The 22,406-nt window shown below is 43.8% G+C and overlaps 2 protein-coding genes across 3 annotated transcripts in view; both read left to right on the top strand.

The window, feature by feature from the left end:
- The window catches only part of stard9 (StAR-related lipid transfer (START) domain containing 9), a 33,157-nt gene extending 27,124 nt beyond the window's left edge, over nucleotides 1-6,033 (top strand). The window contains exons 23-33 of the mRNA XM_037486461.2: nucleotides 86-274; nucleotides 385-568; nucleotides 867-1,007; nucleotides 1,133-1,232; nucleotides 1,584-1,744; nucleotides 1,892-1,956; nucleotides 2,101-2,303; nucleotides 3,032-3,111; nucleotides 3,385-3,543; nucleotides 4,119-4,246; nucleotides 4,971-6,033. Of these exons, the coding sequence (XP_037342358.2) occupies nucleotides 86-274; nucleotides 385-568; nucleotides 867-1,007; nucleotides 1,133-1,232; nucleotides 1,584-1,744; nucleotides 1,892-1,956; nucleotides 2,101-2,303; nucleotides 3,032-3,111; nucleotides 3,385-3,543; nucleotides 4,119-4,244 (1,408 nt within the window). The 3' untranslated portion in view covers nucleotides 4,245-4,246; nucleotides 4,971-6,033. The remainder of the gene's footprint in view (nucleotides 1-85; nucleotides 275-384; nucleotides 569-866; nucleotides 1,008-1,132; nucleotides 1,233-1,583; nucleotides 1,745-1,891; nucleotides 1,957-2,100; nucleotides 2,304-3,031; nucleotides 3,112-3,384; nucleotides 3,544-4,118; nucleotides 4,247-4,970) is intronic.
- Nucleotides 6,034-9,276: 3,243 nt separating this feature from the next.
- The window catches only part of sptb (spectrin, beta, erythrocytic), a 36,629-nt gene continuing 23,499 nt past the window's right edge, over nucleotides 9,277-22,406 (top strand). The window contains exons 1-2 of one of the 2 annotated variants that reach the window (XM_037485802.2): nucleotides 9,277-9,607; nucleotides 13,547-13,779. In XM_037485802.2, the coding sequence (XP_037341699.2) occupies nucleotides 13,632-13,779 (148 nt within the window). In that variant the 5' untranslated portion in view covers nucleotides 9,277-9,607; nucleotides 13,547-13,631. Of the gene's footprint in view, nucleotides 9,608-13,546; nucleotides 13,780-15,454; nucleotides 16,714-22,406 lie in introns of those variants that run through there. The other variant, XM_037485801.2, reaches the window with a different exon arrangement.

Below are 22,406 nucleotides of genomic sequence, written 5' to 3'. Positions count from 1 at the left end.
ACGCTCTTTGTTCGGACGCGATGCGTTTTGGAACAGCCTCTCGTTTTACAACTCTTTGTGCTTTTGGATTCATTGTTCCTCTCAGACACCGCAGGAGTATCGAGGGTTCCAGGCAGGAGAGGGAGGAGCGTCTGCAGAGCCAGCGCAGGGCTCGGAGTCTCAGCCCCGGCAAACATCCTCGCTCGTCTCCACGAGAGGCGGCTGCCTCCGCCACGCCCGGCCGCCCGAAAGAGTCACTGCAACAGCTCCGCCAAGAGGCCATAGATGGCACCAGGTGAGACGGCCAAATCCGCTCTGCGCTTTAAACACGAGTCGATTCATTTCATTCAGGCTTTCGCGTCAGGAAAACAAGAATAAGTTTTAACCGAATTATCTAAATGACAGAATACCACCACCCCCACGAGGGGAGAGCCACTGTCCATCGGATATTAAGCAGCTGCTGCGCGACTACGGCCGCGCCCGAGAGGAGGCCAGGACAGAGATCGCCAAGGCGCGAGAGCGACTGCGAGAGAGGACCGAGCAGGAGAAGAAGAGGCTCCAGCAGCAGGCCCTGTCTCAGGAGGCCAGGGTCAGTTATTTCACAGAGATAACTTTGTGTTTGTATTGGAATTGGAATTGTTTTGAGACACCAACATTTAAAACCAGCAAATTCTGACATTTACTTATCTTTTCATTGAAAAATGAATCGAAAAAGATGTTGACTCAATGTCGGATGGATTTGATGAATAATCTTTACAGGGAAAATACTTTGTTTTCCTCTGGTTAAACACCTCCTTTGCTACTTCAGTGACTAAAGTACATGTGAATTGTGAGGGAGACACCACTCTATAATTCCACTGGTATCTCCCTCCCCCCTGTGTGGTCAGGATGACCTTAGACATCGGACAAGAATCAGCAGCAGCACCTTATGCACAGGATCCAGCCTGAGTCTTTCCTCCGGACCAACATCGGGGTACAACAGCGGAAACACGCTACAGCACGGGAACACGTCCCTTCTGACCGGACAGGTCAATAGATTTAAATGACTGAAATGAATATCCTGTATTGCATATTCATGCTTTGGATTATTTTTGCCGCAAAGTGATTCTTTTGAAGCAGCTCAGTGGGTAATTGGGTCGTTGTTCCTGTTCAGTTCTCAGGGTTCCAGGACGAAGGGCTGAAGATCAGGACACGTCCTCCTATGTGTGGGCCTCAAAGTGTGAAGTCCCAGAGAGCCTGGCTATCTGCCCATGGTAAGGACCGCACTGTGGTTCATACCACACAAACACATTTGGGCAAAACAGCCTTCAAAAGTACGCTCCATTTTTACAACCTTACAATCTTCCTTTTTTTTCATTTATATTCCGGTAACATCAAAGAGTGTTCGACAAAGTGCTTTTCATTAATCTATTCCCATCAGTCCACAACCTCATATTTAGACATTCACGTACAACAAAACAGGTGTCCGTCTCTGTAGCACGACGTCCATCCACATGTGATTCATGCCATTGTCTAGAACTTTTTTTCTCCCCCGTCTGTCACTCGCGTGATACTTAACCCCCCTTTCTACATCCCCTGTGTTGAAATTCCATGTGTTTTGCTAGATGTCCGCCTTGAGCCTCCTGTCAGCGGGTTTGAGCCCCTTATGACTTCATCTCCCTCGACTTGCGCACGTCCACGCACCGCCTCCTTTGGATCCTCCTCTTCAATCTCCACGACCTATCAGGACATCACATCCGGTCTCCTCGCCCGTGCTCTGGCTGAGGTAATACACACCTGGGGCTTAAGTTGAAACACGAAGCCTGTAAACGCCACTGTTGATGACTTAACATTATGATTGTGCCAGGTTTTTATTTTCTACTCCTTTTAAAAGTTTGAATCGGGGTCAAACTGCAAACGTCTTTCTCCACAGGTGCGACTGGCTTCCTCTGGTGATTTAAGAAACCTGGTGATGAGCAAGGCCACAGCAGGCTGGAGGTGAGCTCAGTCATTCTCTTTAATAAACTCATCCAAAATCATCGCCCCTCAAGCCAGGGTCTAGAGATGAAAGAGCTGCCAAGTGAAAAGTTAACTTGAAATCACAAAATCCTTTGTTAATATATTAAGTCTGTGCTTGTTTAGGTACCAAGGAGAAGAACAAGGTGTCGAGGCTTACTACAAGCCCTCCTCCAGCCCGTCGGTCCATAGTTTCCTTGGAGCCGCGGAGCTGGACACACCTCTGGACAGTCTGTGGACCACAATCTGCCAGCTGTCCAAGAGCCACATGTATAATCAGTCGCTCCGTTCTGTGTGGACACGACCACTAGATGACAGCACCCAGCTGGGTGAGCCAACATGTCTGCTTGTCCTCCTCGCACAGTCTTTACATTACAATTAAGCGAGCTTAGTCAAGAGGAATTCAAAAGTGTTTTTATTCTATGCCACTTTATTCTTCTAATCCACAATTTCAGCCGACAAATATAGTTACTAATTAATTACTAGATATATTTGAATTTACATTAACACTTATTCCTGAATTAACTATTGCTGTAGTTCATCAATTGCAACCTACTCCAAATGTAATAATTCATTATCTGATATAGTGTATTTTACAGTTTTCTGTACAGTGTTTATACATTGTTATTTGCAATGTGAGCTTTGTGTGATGGAAGAGTTTACCATGCAAATATTATTTGTATTGTTGCCACAATATAAATAGAGAAAAGTTTTGTGTTTTTTTGTCATTGCTGCAAAACTAGTACTTTGATGAGTCTGCATCCATTAGCTATGTATAGTACAGTACACAGTCGCATTCATCACTGACTAGCTTATTGTGTTAGTGCTCCACTCACACCTGCACTACGTGGCATTTAACACCTTCTGCAACATCATCGGGCCTCATGTGTTTGTATCATTTTGTTCAAATGTTCCTTTTTGTGAGGGTAGAAAAAAAAATGGCTTTCTAACCTTGTTTATCAAAACTGAGTTCCATAGCAATTATTTTACATTGTCTTTCTTTTTCAGTATTTCATCAGCAATGCTTCTTATTTGACACATTGCCTTTGCATTCTAGTTTATGCCCTAACTGATCCGTCCGCCTGCCACCTCAGCCAGCCGCGAGATTTCTGCTGCATCAGCACCGAGTCCAAACAGGTAAGCACAGCTGCGAAGCCCACCACCCGGTCCTGATGATTACTGCTCGTCGCCCTTGTATAAGCTCCACTGAGCATTTGAAGCGGGGCTGTTCACAAACTCTTCAGTTTGCACGGAAAAAATTCTATTTACCGTCAAATTAGTGTTTCAGGAAACCGCGATCGGACGGCGCTGTCTTTTTTGATCAAGTTCAACGGAGAGTCATTTAGTTGGTCATCCATAAGATGTACAACAGCTTTTTTTTAATGTTTTTCTGTTTGCCCTCTGCCTCAGGGAGGCTTGTGCGTGCTGGCAATGCAGTCTGTGTTCGAGGAGTCGCTGCCTCGTCCAAGTGTGGATGCCGTCCGCGGGGAGATGATGCCCAGTTGCTGGATCCTGCAGCCAATCGGACGTAGTGGACAGGAAGCCACCAGGGTTATTTACCTGCTACAGGTGAGCCATTGTTGCTATAAACAAAGTCTCAGATCACGTATGAATGTGGATGTCTCAGAACACGCGTGTGAAAACGCTCCTGGTCCTTTCAGAGACGTAGGGAACAGTGCCAATAACTTGCGTGCAACCTGCAAATTTAGCAGGGATCAAATCCAGCCGGCATTATCTGGTTGTTTTGATTATCAAATCCAAAATTTGCAATCCACAATTTCTTGTATTTGATTCCAATGAAATACATTGATTAATAAAAGTCTGCTGCACTAGATGTTTCTGCCAGAAAGAATGTGAAGATATTCTGAATCCCCATTGGCTGGTCTCATTCTTAGCAAATGAATGAAAGGTTGCAGGTCTCCTCGTCTTATTGGAATCTGATTTTCTTTGAAGCGGAAAAGCTTACAGCGTATATATATTAATGGCATTTTGACATTTTAAAGGCATCTCTCCTGTGAGCGTGGGCTCACAAGAGAGATGCCTTTAAGTCCACCTTCAACTCAGGTTTGTCCTTGCAGGTTGTTGTTGCCAGGCAGCGCTGCATGTGAAAGTGCTCATGGTTTTATAACTTTGTTCCTCCCCAGGTGGACTTAGGAACTCCATCCTTCCCTCAGCGACTGGTGAGCGCGGTTACCAGAAGACATGCCGCTGTCATCGCTGATCTCGATGTTTTCCTCGCCAAATCCACAGGACTCCAGACGACGCATTAGCAGTGAGCACCCTGACTAAACCCTCTCCAGCGAGGGGTTACTTTTTGATTTGCCCCTGAAATTCCTTTACTTGACTTTTTTTTGTTCTAAGAGCACTGATATATTGTTTCTTTTTTCTCTATATATTTATATCTATGAAGGTATTTTTTTTAAATAAAATACGGAGACTGTGTTTTTATATTTTACATTGTACATGATTACATGTAACAGTCATAATCCTGTTGTACCAAAGATGATTTAGCAGTCCAAGGGAATGACTTGCCACTATGCATTGGATGTACTGTGTTTAGAAAGCTCAATATTTAATTAACCAAGGCCTCAAAGCTACCCCACCTAATCGCTCATCCATGTGACAAAATAGCTGTAAAATAATCAGACTATTTGATATTTAGGTCCCTTAATGCCTCTTAATACAGGAATATAGTCGATTGATTCCCACCATATTGTTAAGTTTACATCCAAATACGTCTAATTCAACAAGGTCAACATGATAGCTAGAAAACCTTTTTAAAATCCAATCAAGTTGATCAGAGGATAATCCAAGGTTACACTGATTCAAAGTGTATTTGAGTGTGTTTACTTTCTATCCATCTATCAAAGATGGATAACGAGATGCAGCCAGCGTTGTTGTCACAGTGACGGATTATACAAGAAGCAGTAACACTTTGTTCCGTGTCTGGCTCAAGCAGTTTTTGTAAATATTTGCATGTAAATGCTTTGTTTCAGCCTCCTTGGATAGAGGATGAGGGGGGTTTGCCAGAGATGACTATAAATTAAAGCTGGGACACTGAAGTACACACAGGGGAAGGATTTTCAAGGTCAGTTGAGATCATTTTATGTGAATATCAACTGAGTTGACCCCTGGGTGAGGTGAACCACATCCAAAAATATGGAGGAAATCTTCGTATGCAGTTAACCCGTCATTTTTAAAGCACTTATTTAGTTTTTAACCACTCAAAACCTGCGATGAAATGACCTTCAAAGGGGTGAATCTATGTACGGCGCGTGCATGGTGGTTCTTTTTTGTTTGGCCCTGAATTTGATTTCATCCTCTTTGTAATGTATTTGTTTTCTTTTAAAAAAGTTTACAGAACTTCCCATACTGAAGATCCAGAGACTCTATAGTTGACCCCAACCTCCCTGGTATGCATAATTGAAGCTGCAGTAAGACGTGAACATGAATACGGTACCCTGAATCTGCATAAGCTCAGTTTCAAAGCCTTTTGTTCTCACCTCTTTTTGAAGTATGTGGTATTTACTTTGTTCCACTCGCCTCCTGTTTAGAACGCTGTTGATTGTGTTTCACCGTCGCGATGGCGTTATTATTTTATGAGCAGTGCGATGTTTACGGCTGCCTGCACATGACTGTTAAGGCATTTATTAATGTTACTTATTAAAAAGTGATTTGTTTTTGATGTACAGTGTTGAAGCTATGCAGCGGTGATCAAAGGCGGCTCGGCCGTGTCCACAGATGAAGCCATATTATTTACAGTAGTTGAAGGTCCAGGACTGTTTTGGCAGCAATCAGATTGTAATTAAATATCCAAAGAAAAAAAAGACACAGATACTGAAGACGGGGAGGGAAGGAACATAAAAAACTGTTTTGAACCAAGTTATTTTTTTTATGTGTTTCCATATATTTGTATCTGTTCATTTTCATTTTGTAAAAAGCTTTTGTTATTTATGTTTTGATGTTGAAAGTGTATTTTATTATAAACAATTTGCTTCCTGATTCTTATAAGATGTTATGTGGCTCGTGCTGTTTTATACAAATACAAAACATATTTAAAGTGAATTGTGGTTTTCTGCTTTTTTTAATCCTGTTTGTGTGGCCTGCTGCCAGAATTGTCTTTAAGCATCTGCAGTGCATGCATGGGAATCTTAAATTCCTTCCTTGAATCATTTGCAATTAGACTAAGTAGTAGACTTTAGAGGCTATTGAGCTTCTGTTCTTCAGATGCATTGACATCAGCATTAAAGATGCACTGTATTTAAAACTGCCAAGTACCAAAAGGTGACTGAATGCTCAGATTTCAATCTTTTTTCTACTTTTTCTTGCTTTTTTTCTTCAAACGTGGTTGTTTTCTTTTGACAAACATTATTTGTTATTTTGGGATCTAAACTTAAAAAATACCCAACCCTCATTCTAACTATGTGCCAACATGTCTCCAATCCATCATCACATCTTTGATGTAAAAATCTAACGGACCAAGTATTTCAGTATTGTATCAGTATTTCTCAAACATGCACTTTAAGGGGCAACTCGGACATCAATCCAAGGATTCAAACAATCACTTGTTTCAGAATGTGTTGGCCTATGATCTTTTAAAGAACAACCTTATTCTGATAAGTAAGTATCAGTCACAAAATACATTGTGTTATGATTTCCTCATAAGTTGCAGAGGTGCAATGTAGCATACAATGGATTAAGTAAACCCAGTGAACATTTTTTGGTTGAAAAGACGTTGAATCAACGTCTATGCCCGACGTTGAAAAGACGTTGCAAAATGGTTTAAAAGTGAAAGTTGTTTCAACGCCTATTCGTAGACGTTGAAAAGACGTCTATATTTAGACCGCATATCAACGTGATTTTTAATACGGTAAAATGTCGTCCTCTACTTTGTGCTATAGCATTATTTTATAGGTGTAAAAAGAAATGACGTCCACATTTGTGCGTTTACCACCGATATTAAAAATCACGTTGAAAACGGGTCTAAACATAGACGTCTTTTCAACGTCTACGAATAGACGTTGAAACAACTTTCACTTTTAAACCAATATTCAACGTCTTTTCAACGTCGGGCCATAGACGTCTTTTAAACGTCTTTTCAACGGATAACTTGCTCGCTGGAAAAGTACAAGTTACACACAATCAACTGTTGACAGTTGTCAATCATGTCAACAGCCCTTAACAAGGACAACACAATTTGATTAATTTGTATTTATTCATATCAATATAACAACACTTTTCCTATACAAAACAGAATACAAAAATAAATTATATTTTGTGAAAATAAACTATGAAATTATAAGTGGAGCAACAACATGAACCAGTTTAGAATTTTGTGTTTGTAAACCATTTTTCTGAATCATTGGCACTTCATTTTCAGATTCTGTAACAAGATATGGTTCTGAGTCACTTGAATCCGGATCGTATACCTGAAATCAGCTCTGTCTCCCTCATCGTCACTTCAATGATTCAGAATGTGCAGAACACCCCTCAGTTGCAGATGCCTCTAGTCAATAAGTTAATTCAATTCAATTCATTTTATTCAACCCAAAATGAAAAATAATCCTGAGGGAGCTTTACAGTCTAAACATGCAGCATCCTGTCCCGAAACCATCACATCGGCACAGATAAAACTCCCTTCAACTGGACAACACTTAAGGGTGAACAGCGGAGGAGTAGCTGTGTACAGAAAGAACAACTTAAAGATGTACAGTACGTTCAATTCCTACAACAGAAATTATTCAAATATTCAGAGTAGTACACCAGGTGTAAGGCAGGACAACTGCAGGGACAAACTCCATCAGATGTAACCTCCATCCACAGGAACCTGTGAGGAGGGAAGAACCAAGACTTTAGGGAAAAGGCAAAGTGTGTAATTTGGGTTTATAATGACAGTAATAAAAAAGTGTAATAATGATAACAGCAGCAGGTGTTTGAGAACCCTTATTTATAGATTGTTTACTTATGACATTATAAACCATTTATGGCATTTCTGGAGTAACATTTCCAGGTATATTATACAGTACCATACTTTACAATGTTGCTTTAAGCATGCCGTAACTTACGATGTTTTGGCTAGCTTGTTTACAGGCCACAACTTGTTGAATTCACCTGCAATCTGTGTTTAGGCCGCGTTGCTTTAAAAACGTGTATTTTATACATGAAATGGGAACGGCAATAATATGATATGGGTACAGCAACAACCTAAAGCATAAGCAACACCAAACACACGGAAAATACTCTGTGAGGTTTACTTTTGGTCCAGTTCATGTTGAACGCTAGCATGCTCCGAGCTAGCATGCTAACTAGCAAACGATTTGCGCTAACGCTAACTAGCTTACCAAAACAACAGTCTTTCCCGTATCGAGTGGTAAGTAAAATAACTGGTTATAGTTCCAGGTGTGCTTCATTCAAACACTCACGTACTTACAGAGTATTGGGGCCGGTAGCCGTGGTTGTATCAGCCCGTTCACGTCGCTCTGCTCCCGGACACACTTCCCCTCGCGCTGCACCCGGTGCAAGCGTCTAAGAACTTGCGCATGCGCGTTACAGATGTGATCAGAGTTACGTGTTTACAACTAATGTTTGAAACGGCCCGCATTATTTTGTCCTTAAAGCATATTGTTACGCCCCATCTCCTCTCCCGAGCCGGGGTGGCGGCGTAACAGACACACACTCTGTATTTCCATATTCATGACGTTTTAAGAAAAATCTTAAATGCGTTGAAATCACGTCTTTGCGTAGACCAAATTTCGCCGACCACTTCATTCATTATTATGATAATCTTAATGATATTATCGTCTCTCTTTCAACCTTACGTTACAACATGACACATCATCGAGAAATTTACCCTTTTCTAGCAAGTTGAGGTTTCTCGCACTTTTTCGCCGGTTGAAAAGACGTTGAAATGAGGTCTTAGACGTTCAGACCTCATTTCAACCCGATTTCAACCATATTTCAACGTTGAAATAACGTCTTGTGCTCACTGGGAAGTGGGTACTTAATTAATCTCTATCGCTCCTTTCAGATGTTCTGACATGTGTTTGGGCTCTGCTGACACTGATGGACTCGCTCTGTAACGTGTGGATCTCCCTCCGCGACTCCTTTCCACGCGCGGGCCTCAGTTTCTCTGCGAATGGCGCGCCTGATAACGTTTACGCACACACACCCACCCACCCTCAGGTATTGAGTTGCATTTGTTACCACCAGCAGGGTCCCGGGGGGTGTTCAGTGTGTGATTAGAGTCCGGGGGGGGGGAGTGGACTCCAGGGCGTACAACACCCCACAAGTGTCTCTGGCACTCAAGAGTCAGCCGCTCTTGTCAGGAATGTCCGCCCCCTTGCGCGCGCGGATCATGTATGCGTCCGCTTTATTTTTAACCCGGCAGGGTGGGTCAGTCTGTGGCTGCCGGGAATGACCGAAGCCCCTTTCCCTGGTCCGTATACACCCCCCCACCCCTCACCCCCTCCCACCCGTGGAGCACCGTGTCCACCTCGCGCTGTCGAGACCTCCGTCCGCTCGAACCTCGACCCCCCCCCCCACTCCCGGCTGCTTCCATGGGATTATAATTGGTTAGTTGGCAGGGAGAAGGCTCAAGATAAACATTTTCGGACAGGACATCAACCAGAAGCAAGTAAGTGTGAAGTGAACGCCGAGTTACTTGTTTGTTATTCGAAATTATTGATCTTTGGCCAAATGGTTCCTGTCTGCGGTCACCGAATGGCGCTCATTCCGTTGGCCGCTGTTTGTGGAGCACTTAAAAGTTCCCTGCAGTCCACCTGTTGGACCGGGCCGCCACGTCCAACGGTGACGTCGTTTCCAACTAATTATTTTATTTAAATGACGCACTCTGCTATTCAAACGACTCCCTTTTGACTTCGGTGGAAGTACGTTTCGGGGTTATCAGGTTGTCATCTTTTAGCGAGAACTTGCTCGTTGGAAAATGCGCACAGTGACGTCACTGCGCGTGTTCGGGCGTGCAAAAGTGCGCTCGCCAAAGGTTTTCCTCTGACCCTCAGGAGTGGTGGAGAAAGTATTTAGATACTTTATTCGAGTAAAAGTGTGAGTGCTGCACTATAGAAAATACTACTATAGTATACACATGAGTCCTTAACAGTCCTTTAAATCACCGAAGTAAAAGTACACAATTAGAAGTATCGACATGTACTACATTCAGGAAAAGGTTACACTACTACCACCTTGTTGGATTAACAGTTTTCATATTTTTATTTATGGAATATAAATTTGTGAAGAAGCAAGTAAAGCTAAAGCTGTCCAATGGATGTAGTGGATTTAAAACTGCCTTTCAAATATAAAATGTAACTACTCAATGTACTTCAAAGGATCCACTTATATTTCACCACTTATTGGAGCCTTAGCCCAGCTTCTTGTTTAAGTTCAGGATTTCCTCGCCTTTTCTTTCTTGAAGCACCTAATGTGCTTTGATGCGCCCTTGAATAAACGAGGTATGCCGGCTTCTAGAATAACGGAAAAAATAAAATGTCCTCAGAGCAGGAGAGACGCTCCCCCTGGTTCCCCTTAAAAGGACACGTGTGTGAGTGTGTCTCCATGTCTGGACGAGCCGGGACTTGTAAACACGCTCCGAAAACAGTTTACTATTGATTCATTATATCCCCGCTCCGCATTGTCCCACCATCATTGACCACAACAAAGGAACTTTCTGTCCTCGGTATGGATCATGCTAAACCGAGTGGTTTTGTGGTCCTGGCCAGTTTCTTTTGCCATTTCTTTTTAGAGTACACAATTAGTTTTTTTTTTTTGTTTGCTGCTATTGTCGGTTTGAGAAGATTTCCTTGAGCTCCAGATTTTGATAGCCCATCAGTCCAGTAACTCCACCACCCCCCTCCTCCCCCTCCCACTTTTCTCCTCTCCTTCCATATTGATCTCTGTCCACTTTGTACTTATGGCTCAGATTTGCTCTCTGCTGGACCACAGGCCTCCCTTCCCTCAGTCCAGTTGCTGCTCCAGTTTCACACGCACACTGCCATTGTCTCGAAACTGCCCGTCTCTTGTTTCGTCGTCTTCGTCTGACTCCGGTGGGAATGTTGTGCTCCCAGAACATTGTTTAATGTGCGATACTCCTGCACACACACAGGGTTCTTTCAGCTGGGAGCAATGTTTGCAGAGTTGTTGTTCATCTCCGGTGATGATTTCATCTTTCCGGTTTTGTTTATTCTAAAAATCTGGAGGAATTTGAGCCAACTTTTTAATCATCCCTTGTGGCATTTAGACCCAATGCAGCGCCTCTGAGTCATCATCGTGAAATGTGGAGCAACCCAAATGATGAAATACTGGACCATGTGCTGAGGTCTTTATGGAAAGGTGATGGAAAGCAACATCATCATGTGATTTAGATGCCAATAAAAACTTGTATTTGTTATTTATATCAGCCTCTTGTCAATTAAGCCCCAATACTTCATAGTGTAACAATGATAACATTACTTATAATAGGATTACAGCATGTATTTGATGACATTTTAGGCTTCATGGAATTCAGACAAGTACAAACTAGGACGAATGGATTAGTTATTGATGAGCTGGTTGATGATTATAATAAGTTAAAAATGGCACATTTACTATTTTGAACCTCCTAAATGCAGGGATTTAATACTGTTTCGTCCTTCACGAAATTGTAAATGGCATATATGTTTATTGACAAAGAAATTACAAATACTTTACATAATTATTTGTATTATATTTTAGTAAATTTAACATTTTTCTGTTCAAGCAGAAACTATTCTGTTAACTAGGTACTCACGTTGCATTACATCTAATTGAAAGGTTAGTCCATTGAGAAAAGTCATTTTTAGTTGCGACTGTAATGGAAACTACTTTTTGGTAATCACTGCGGGGTTTTTTTTTCTTCTTTTTTTACAGATATATTTTGTATGCATTTGCATATGTAACAATTCCCCTCTAATTATGTTAATTTAATTTAATCTTTCGACATTTATTCTGCAGTAAGGCAGCTTACAGCCCACAGGGTGACCTCCTGTGAGTGAGCCATGTAAGAGTTCTGTCTCTCGCTCAAGGACACCACGAGAGGACACCTCCCCGTTGGCAGACACACACTTGTTGTGGCAGGGGGCGAACTCTCTGGCACAGGACTGTCTATAAGTAGTCGAGGCCGGCTTGCCTTTAATACAGCTCTAAATGGCGCCTGGTGCCGCTCACACTCCTCATTAGAGCCTCACAGGTTCCCGTGGGCCGCTGGCGGTTGGTGGATACGGGGCTTTTGCGCGCCCGCGTAGAGGGTTTGTGCCGTTTGAGTGTGTTGACTGTGCACCGGTCCTGTTGGGGGTGTGCGTGAGGTGATAAGGGGATCCCCAGCAGCGGGTGGAGCATTCCCGCGCCGATAAGAGCCCTCTGCGGAGGACTGATACCAAGCAGGAGGAGGGAGACCTGTAGGGCGCACTCATTGTGCTTCACTCGGGCCTCTTTTCTCAATGTGCACCAGTTGTGAAGTGAATCAGCCGTGATGGGAGTACATGCACTCAAGTACTGTAGTGCAATTTCAGGCCTCTGTACCCTGCTTGAGTTTCTACATGTTCTGCTCTACTACTGTTGTGATAAAATGCAGAGGCAGATCTCCCACTATTAGTTACCTTGCACCAGTATTAACTCAGAAATATGACTTAGACTTAAATTTCTGATGAGAAAAAGATATGTGTTCAGCAATAGTAGCAGTGCCACATGGCTAATATTCCTTAATCTCCAGCTTGGTGTACAATATTTTGTATTTCCCCGCCTCATTTCTCTTATTCTCACCAATAGTCACTAATGGAAACACACACACACTCACGGTCCAAACGACGTGAAGTGCATCATTCAAAAGAAGGCGGTGTGCAGGGGTTGCCCTCCCACTGTCTACCATGATAAGAGAGCTATGCTGCACCCAGATAGACAGCTATCTGAGCTGCTACCCTTCAACCCGCCATTCCACACGAAGAACTCACAGGCCCACCGCAGCGGGACTGTTGAGCCAAGGGACACACACAAAATGGAGATTGTGAAGGGCACCGGAGGTTCTGGGGCCAATTTAAAAAAGCAACGACAGGCGTGTAAAAATATGCCTGCACCACAACTGAGATCAACTCTTTAGATTCCCAAAAGGACATTTTCATGCCTGGTGCGCGTACAGGTCCTCTCCACTGGGGCTCGTAAATTGTAGCTCAACACCAAATGTGATTTGGCTGCATTCATTTTTATTTCATTTTGTATTTGTCTTTTTGATTGACCTCTGAACATTTGAAAAATATGAAAAGGCCAACATCATTTCTTCAGATGTCCAAAAAACGAAGCAAATTCAATTATTTAGCTGCATCCTCTAATTAATAAAATGAAATGTTGCCCCAGTCGTTGCAGTTGTACCACGCAGTTCTCTGCCTGAAATATCCTTTGCATCTGATATGATCCTTCTTTAAAAAGAATTCATTAATTCTTAAAAACACACATGGACATGGAGTCTCTAAAAGTATAAACATTTTTCGAGGAGTCTCATCTGAACTGCGGTTCTTCGCCCCCACACAACACGTCTGCTCTCTGTTCCCAGGCTACCTCCAGTGTTCCCGGTCGATCCCCTCGTTTGGTCCGACAGCCAGAGGACTCCGTCTCGCGTCGCCTCGCCCGCTGCCGCCATGACCTCCACCACGGACTTTGACAATGCGGAGATCACGCAGCAGTACAGCCGCATCAACACGCGCTTCGACCTCCCCGACGAGGACCTCGACAACGACAACTGCTCCGCCCGGCTGTTCGAGCGCTCGCGCATCAAGGCCCTCGCAGGTGAGTGGACGCATAGTGAACAGGCCGCACCCCCCCCCCCCCCGAGGCATTTGTGGGACACATTTTTGAGATGTTCGAAGGGCGGAGAAGTTGAGCTGTAGCGTCTTTTTAAATTTGGCAGGTTTCAAAGGGATCAAATGTGTTACTGACCTTCACTTTAGATTCAGTCAGAAAAAAAAAACTCTCCAGTTGACCTTGATTTTTTTCTCCAAAGCTCTCAGCTAGAGCTCTGCAGGTGTTGCGTGTGTGTCAGTGTGTACATGTTTCACGTGCCCCCCCCCCCCCCCGGCAGCTGAGGCCTGACACCGCTCCGCACCCTCTGCGAGTAACTGGGATCGTTGCACATTCCCAGAATGCCCGGCGTCCGACGGGTCTGGACAGCTGGCCGGCCGCCGCCCTCCTCGCGGAGCACGGATCTCCGGCATTTCAGGCGGAGCTGCTGAGCCGCCAGTCCACCGGTGGAGAGGCAGCTTGTGGGCTTAAAATAGCAGTGTTTCTGCGGTGGACAGAGGCGTAACAGCAACACGGGGTTGAGGGTCGCACCGTGAATACTTTCCTTAGTCAGTACTCATACGAGAGGTCAGACACAAAATGTACTGTGGACACGAGATGTTTTCATACTTTACTCAAATATTACACCAAAAAACTGTTTTTGTTTTTTTGAAAACTTCTTTCATGGGAGATAAACTTGCTTTTCACCGAACGTGACTCTGGTACAGAGTGTGTGTGTGTGTGTGTGTGTGTGTGCAGCAGTTTCTGTGCAGGTGTTTATATTTTTATCTCAGCTTCTCTACATTGAGTTGGCGTAGCAACCGTGCAGGTTGCAGTTTCTAAACTTTCTAGTTTCAAGATGTTTTACGAGCCCACGGAGCTGGCAGTTAAAGGTGGTGGAGTCTCTTCTTCAGTTTATTTACAGTTGAACACTCAATCCTCAGGTTTACAAACCTTCATGGTCACGTTTAGGAAAATGTTCCATCAGGGTAAAATTAAGCCCTGGATGTAAATATGTCCTCTGTGCACATCATGCTGCTGGCAATACTCACCTGAGCACCAAAAAACACACTTTGTTTAAATAAAGTTTAAAGAAACTATATAAAAGTTCTGGTTGTTTTGGGGATTCCTGTAGCCATTAGTAGCTGAAGTGCTGGTCACAAACACAGACTGTTTTCTCACTTCTGGACGGTGTGTTTGGCGATCAGCTGCCAGCTAAAGGAGCCCCACACACAGGGAGCTGCTCTGTGGACACAGACAGGGACATACCCCTAGTCTAGCCCGTTTTATTCACCTTATCAAACATTACAGCAGTGGTTGTCGTTGCAGACACACCTGGCGGAGATCAGCGCTCTACTGAGTGCACCTTCTATTTTTTTCTTTGTTGTTTGTTCTTTGTTGGACGTGTTCTAAATGACCGGTAACTCGTATAGTAGTATAAGTGTGTCTCCCGGAAATGGAGAAGCCGTCTAGTATCTATTCCCTGAAGAATCGCCGGCCATAAATAGTATAAGAAGTGAGGATTGATCTAATGAAAGCGGGATTACTTGTCTGATCTGAACACCTGATGCCAGCTTTCAGTACTCGATGCTACACACACATTTATGTCCACGAAGACACAATACTTTCGCGATTTGATATCCAGCCCAACACCTGGGTGGCATCACATTTTCCACAGCGTTTATTGGGCAGGGCTTTCAGCGCTTCTCTTGCTGTCTCTTTAAGTGATGAAGGCTTCTGTGTGGGTGTTGGTGATATTGTGTTAGAGTGCTGCTGCACTGATGTTTCTGTAATGCAATCAGTGTTTCCTGTATGAGAGAGAGAGGAAAGTCAAGAGAGAGGCTCGTAATGAGAGAGGCTCTGAATGACGCGCGCTGCCGATTTACAGCTTGTGAATTCAGATATATGAAACCATCTTGCCATCAAAGCACTTACATGGCATGTTGAACATCTGCACTCGTCCTTACATAAACCTAAAGCAGACATGTCCCTTTGAGATAGGCAGTTTGAAGTTGGATTATTGGCAGGAATTACACTTCACATAAGTGATGTCACGACTGAGTGGGAGCCCTGCGTAGAGGGAGGCGGTCCTTTGAGCACGTGGACATAATGAAACACATTACATGCATGGATGGGACTAAAGAAACCACTCTGATGTGAACCGATGGCTGCCAGAGAGGGGAGGCAAAGCATCATTACGGCAGCAGCGAGGAGAGAGTGAGAAAGAAAGAAGGAGGGAGGGAGGAAGGGAGGGAGGGAGCAGGAGTGAACACGAGAGAGATCTGGAAAGGAGGACAGAGAGCCAGGAGACAGAGAAGAGGAGAGACGCGGAGTGCCAAGCTTCTCTGCCTGGTACCAGGCGGTCTTGTTGTTGTTGTTGTTTGGGCGGTGGGGGGGTCAAGATGAGCAGCCCGTGCCTGCTGCGCGCGGCCCCTATCAGCCAACCCCGGCTCCGAGAGGTCAAGATCAGCCTGAAGGCCAGCACCCGGGAGTCCACATCTGTCCGGACCAGCAGCGGCGGGGGGACCAAGGAGAAAGAGGCCCCAGTTCGGGTCGGCGTGAGCGTCAGCCGGAGCAGGAGCACGCCGCCGGTCCCCCGGACCCAGAGAGCCGAGAGCAGGAAGACGGCGAGGGGAAGCGGCAGCGGCAGCAGGAAGCAGCAGGAGCCCGAACACCACCAGGAGCGGAACGGCACCCTCCTGCACATCCCGGTTGCCGTGGCGCCCGTGGAACTCTCCCCCTTCTCTACGTCCTCCTCCTCGTCCTCCTCCTGCACCCCCAGACGCCAGCGGCCCTCTCACCCTCCGCCTCCCCCCGCCCTCTCCTCCTCCTCCTCCTCCTCCTCTTCATCTAAAAGTATGAAGCGAGCTCGCTGGTTGAGTTACAGCACCTCCAACATCTGTTTCAACTCCATCCTGGATGGACGCTTCAGACAGCTGCAAGGTACAGGGTCCTGATGGAAGAGCTGCGTGTGGTTGTGTGATAGTTTGTCCCCCCCCCTTTGATGAGACGGAGAGACACTTTTCCAATCATGCCCTGAGCTTCCTCAATTGGTGTGTGTGTGTGTGTGTGTGTGTGTGTGTCGGGACCGGGACGGGATCGCAGGGAGCTCGAGCCGTGATGTGAGCAAGTGTTGGTTTCTCATCCCGTTGCGATGAACAGTCAAAGAAACTGGCGGCAAATACGGTGTGAGCTTCCGAAGAGGCGTCCCTTTTATTGAATGTATAGGGTAGTCATTTATTATTTCCGGGAAGCCGTGCCTCTGCCCCAATTGTTCACTGACTTGGCTTTGAATAATTCATGGGCAAACTCCTAAAAAAGGTTGTGATGTTTCTTCTCTCCTAAGGTAGCGTTGTGCCCTCTTAGGCGCTCCTTTTTCTTAAAATAACAAGCATATTCATCATTTTATCTTGTACCCGATACTCCGCATGGCCCTTACCCTTCGCAAACTGTTCCAAAGAACAAAGCAGAACTGTGTTTTCATCCTGAGCTTCTTTTTTTTTACCTGAGCGATTGCGTTGGAGGTGTTGAAAAAAGAATGAATTTCTCTGGCGGTTTAAGTAATGTTATTGAGGTTTTAAGTGACGGTGGATTTTTGTTAGCTTGCACGATGCTATCCAACTCCCCGATGACAGGGCTGCATTAGCGAGAGGAAGATAAAGGAGGAAACGGTGCAGGAACAGAGGGAAACGTGCCTTTTTTTTCCTGCCCCTGCTAGATCTTAAGTATAGAACGATTCTGAAGACTGCAGAGTCGACTGCCACGTGAAGCGCTAAACTCCCGGAGCGCTACCAAATTGGAGTGGTAGCTGGGAGCCAAGTGTATTGATCCACCGATGCGTGACATGGACGTTATTTACCTTTTCTTTACCCGTACTTAGGGAGATCCGGTCAACACTGCAGCAGAATGAAGTTGGACAGAACAACGGCACTAGAAAAACATGACTAATGAATTGATGAAAACAGTCTGTGCTTTGCGCTTATTGATTTAAACCATTCATCTATTTCCTTATGTCTATCTTGAGTTTGACACACTTACTACTACTGCAGATTTCTGCTGCCCGGATGGTGCCTCATCCCTTTCCATTCTGTCTGGTTGTTTTTTTGTTACATGTTGACCTTTAACCTTTTTGGCTTACCTCCCCAAGTTAGAAACGTAAAACCATCCCTCATCCCTCCCTTTATCCCCTGGATTGTAATGTTTTCTGTTAAAAACTCATTTGAAGTAAACTTTTAAACTTTTTGATTGTAGGACTAATGATTGTTTTTCATTTAATATTCTCAAACTTGCAGTTTTCAGCTCCAACGGACTCAAGTGAGTCAGTTTGTTATATTACACGCAGCTCCTTCTAAAGATCCAAAACTGTAATACAACTTTTTTCACATTTGCTAAAGTCCAACACATGTAAACAGACTTTCATGGAGCTCAACCTTAATCCTTACGAGTCAAAATACCAGTATGTGTATTAATCTGATGTTTAGCTGTTGCAGAATCCATTTTGCAACCGCTCAGCCTCTTCATTTTGTCTTGAGGAAGGCTCTGACGAAAGCCCACAGAAGAGACGTTTCATCTGAACTCTGGGACGGTCTTTTTAATAAAGACATTGTGTCGTGTCTGTAGGACAGGTAGCAGAGGCAGTAGCCTGTAACAAGGTGCCGCGGGACCCACAGGGCCACATCCAGCAGGAGCTGACTGTGGGAAAAGACGGATCAGGCAGCATACAGGCCAAATCCATCTGCATGAATAAGTCATTGGGCTTTTTTACTAGAGTCCGAAAGTGGAAGAGGGATTACACAGTAAAAGCATGTGGAACAGAGGAATGTTTGGTAAAGCTGGCATTGATACGCAGACAGAAGAAGTCGGAAAGAGAAAGCAGCAAAACCGTGTCCGGGAAGTTGGAAGCTGTGTACGACTGGTGCACTCGCACCGAAAATATTTAATTCATGTGAAAAGGCTGGAGGACAATGGTGGCTTCTGTTGCAGTACAAACAAACATGAGACATACAGTAAAAATGTGGTCAGACCACCGTATGAAATAATACCGCTACTTTCCTATTTATGAACTGCACCTGAATGTGCAATGGGTAAAAAAAAGAAGAAGCCAGGCCTCCATTTAAATTCTGCCCTCACTGTAAAGTAGTAAAAAAAAGTTGAAAAGAAAAAAACATAAAATAAATAAAATATATTTTTAGCTTTTATTTATTAACCATTTGAGCTAAAGAATACATAATTATAATCACTATAAGTTTTATTGGGTTTGACATGTTTATTCCGATAAAAATCCCCCACGGCCCGGCAGCGAGGTGACGCACAGAGCTGTTGTCACATCGCTGAACTACTCATCTGCAGGCGGCTTGGCGGGACGCGGGCGGGCAGCCCCCCCCCCCCCCCCCCCCCCCACACACACACACACACACCCACTCTGGGGTCCCCGTGCCTTACTAAGAGGCCCAGAGCACTTTGTGCACTGTGAGCTCCTCTTGAGGGGGAACCCCGAATAGTTCAGAGAGCATCACTTCATTTCTCCTCACTGACATATCACGATGGGACTCTTTGTGCTAAACCAACACTGACACTCCGGGTTGGAATTATTTGCAGGATTTTAATTGCCATTACTTTTTCATGACGTGGTAATCCGTGAAGACGTAGCAGAGTGCACTGTTGTTCTTCTGCTGAGGGGGGCAGAAAAAGCATGATTTATTTACTGTACTCAGCTGCACTGCATGTGTTTTACATGCAACAGCCCCTGGTTTCTTCTCTTTGAGGCTAAGGATGGAGATGGAGCTTTGTGGCGGTGCTCACTGTCATTTTTTTAGAGACTGTGGGTAATAGATCTTGTTCTATTTTCCTAGTTGGGTCTCCAAATTCAACCTGAAAGCCGTTTCTCTCTTCATTCCTTTCTCTCTGATCCATTGCCTTTAGCCTTTTTTACCCCCCTTCTATTCTTCTTCACCTTTTCTCCAGTGTCTCCTACCTCCTCACTCTGCTTCATTGTCTCCTTAACCTTTACTCCAGTGTCTCCAGCTCCTTCTCCCTCCTTTCGTTTTCTCCCTCTTCTGTTCCTCCTCTTTAGCTTGTTCTCCACAGCCTCGGGGCCTGAATCATTTATTACACAAGACATTAAGGATGCAGTCCTTTGCACTCTATAGTTTGAAGTCATATTTGGGTTGAGGAATAAAGGGGCAGGCTGCAGGAGGCGGACTGAGGAGAAGTCACGTTGCTGCGCGATGGGACGCCTCGCCAGCGGTTGACCCGATAAACGTTAAGGAACAGAATCCTGTGTGGGCACAGCGAGTGGGAGTGGGATCCATCCTGTAGTCAACTCATTATTTCCTCCTTTGTCACAGATAATTCTAGAACACTCTCCTTATAGAGCTTTGATTAGAAGCCACTCGCCCACATCGAATGATTATTGTTGTGATTTGATGAATTATTTGGTCTTCGAAATGTATGCAAGTTTTTACTAATGCGTTGCCAATAGCAACGGTGACATCAACATCTTGTTTTTTTTCTGATCGATCATAACAACAAAACACTAAATCTTACTTGAAATTTAAAATGTCATGGTCACTTAATCATGATGTGTTTATAACTGATGTCTAAATGATTCCTGCATTTAGATGTCCACATTACATCTTTTGCATTTTATCTTTCCCAAGCAACATTGTTTCTATGGTTTAGTTGTAAGCAAATTGATGAATAGAATAAAAGATTCAACAAATTCAATAAAACCAAATCAACTCCGTTTTCATTTAACATATTATTTGTTGTAAAGTTTTACATATTTGAATGATACATACATTTATGAATGTTATACATTTCAAATCACATGTGTATTATTAATAGGTCAATCATGTTAAGTATAGCTTTGTTAATAATGTGAAATTGAGTTAAATGATATTACGGAGCCCTTGAATCACATTTAACAACACATTTACATTAATGGATACATTTATCAATACGGCAATGAGCTTCTTCTAAAGCCTTCGTTTAATATGTTGGAGGAAAGCCTTTCCGAAATATTTTAAATGTTAAATATTTTAAATGTTACATGCATGTGATGTTGGATCTGGATCTCATTTCTAGACCTAGATCAACCCACTGGGATGTTTAAGGGTAGTGCTGCTGCAAAATATTTTGTCCAGTGAGATGGACTGACACATTGATTTGATTGTTTGATGTCCTGCTGCTTTATATTCTGTGCCTGACTTGTAATAAAGATTTTAATCATGCAGGGGATTTTATATGCTTAGGTTGTAGGTAACCACCCCCGATTTATATGAAGAGTGTCCGTAAACAAAATAAACAGTGCATAGTACATTGGGTCACGCTGACACATGGTCCCGTCCAAATCGTTTTTATTTTTGCCGCTGAGTAGGAGGCACATCTGCCAAGCACTGAGATATCATTTCCAAGCGTGAATGTGTCACCATGTGGGCGGCGCCCATCCTCCCAAAAAAGGTCTGACACTCGTAGTATCCGCTTCCGTCATTCCTGAGATCTCAAGCGAAATGTCAGTACAGGAATTTCTGCATATATACTGCAATATTCTGTATGCACATGGTGTTTATTTGATATGCGTGTGAGCGCCACTTCTCTATGTACTCGGCAAGCAGGATGAGGAGACTTAAATCATTCAGGTTAAAGCCATTCCTCGGGGAGTATTTGTTTCCTGAAGACGTGTATCACATTTGCAGCAGGTCTGTCCATACAAATCCTGAAGTCATATTAGTATTTCAAACAAATGAGGGCTGCTGCTTCTCCGATCATCGAGCTGAAGGTCACGACCCTTCTGCATTATAACAGTAGTTTATTGATTGGTATATCGCTCTTACTCCAATAGATGAGATACTATTTGCAAATACACCGTTTGAATAACATGACCAGATTCTTTTTTTTTTTTAAACTAGTTTTTAACCGATTTAACACGTTTAAAAGTGAGGTTGTCTTTAGCAGCAGGGCAGAACTTTGCTGAGGTTGACAATTGAATTGACTTTAAGGGAAGTTTAAGTTATGGATAATGAAAGAATATCGGCCGAGGGCCCGTATTGAGGCTGGGGAATAATTCAGTGTGATAATTAATTTGATCCAGATCAGATCTGATTTCTCCCAAAATTGGATAAAACTCAGTTCAATCAAACAATTGTCTCAGTCTGGTTACAATGTAATGTAATGTGTGCCTACATGTTAACAAAGTCTGTGTCTAGCTGGAGATATTTATGCATTTTTTTCTTTATAATTTTGCATTTTCGCAATATTACGGCTGCTCAGGATGAGGAGGATACAGTTAGAGTAATGTAAGAACTTCTTGAAGAAAAGCATCAATGTTTCCTTTGATGTCTTCTGTTGATATTTTGTATGTGCTTTATGTATTTATATCTGTGTAGGAGCTGCTGTGTCAGACCGCTTCTTTTCATCGCCACTGTAAACCAAATTCTTTTGTTAAGGTGTTGCTCCTGAACCCACAGCAGCATCTCAGAGTTCTAGTTTGCATCCTAAATGTCCGTCGGAGGCGTCTTGCTCCTGCGGTGGAGTAGTCGGGGCCCTTCAGGGGCCCTTTGTCTCATAACCACTCCATGGTTATGGAAATCATATTTCTTGTAGGCAGCACTGATGTGAAGTTAGAAATACTATTA

Source organism: Pungitius pungitius, chromosome 14 (assembly GCF_949316345.1).
Source record: "Pungitius pungitius chromosome 14, fPunPun2.1, whole genome shotgun sequence".
In the NCBI taxonomy this organism is placed as follows: domain Eukaryota; kingdom Metazoa; phylum Chordata; class Actinopteri; order Perciformes; family Gasterosteidae; genus Pungitius; species Pungitius pungitius.
Note: the sequence above shows the minus strand (reverse complement) of the source record. Positions and strands in the feature narration are given on the sequence as shown.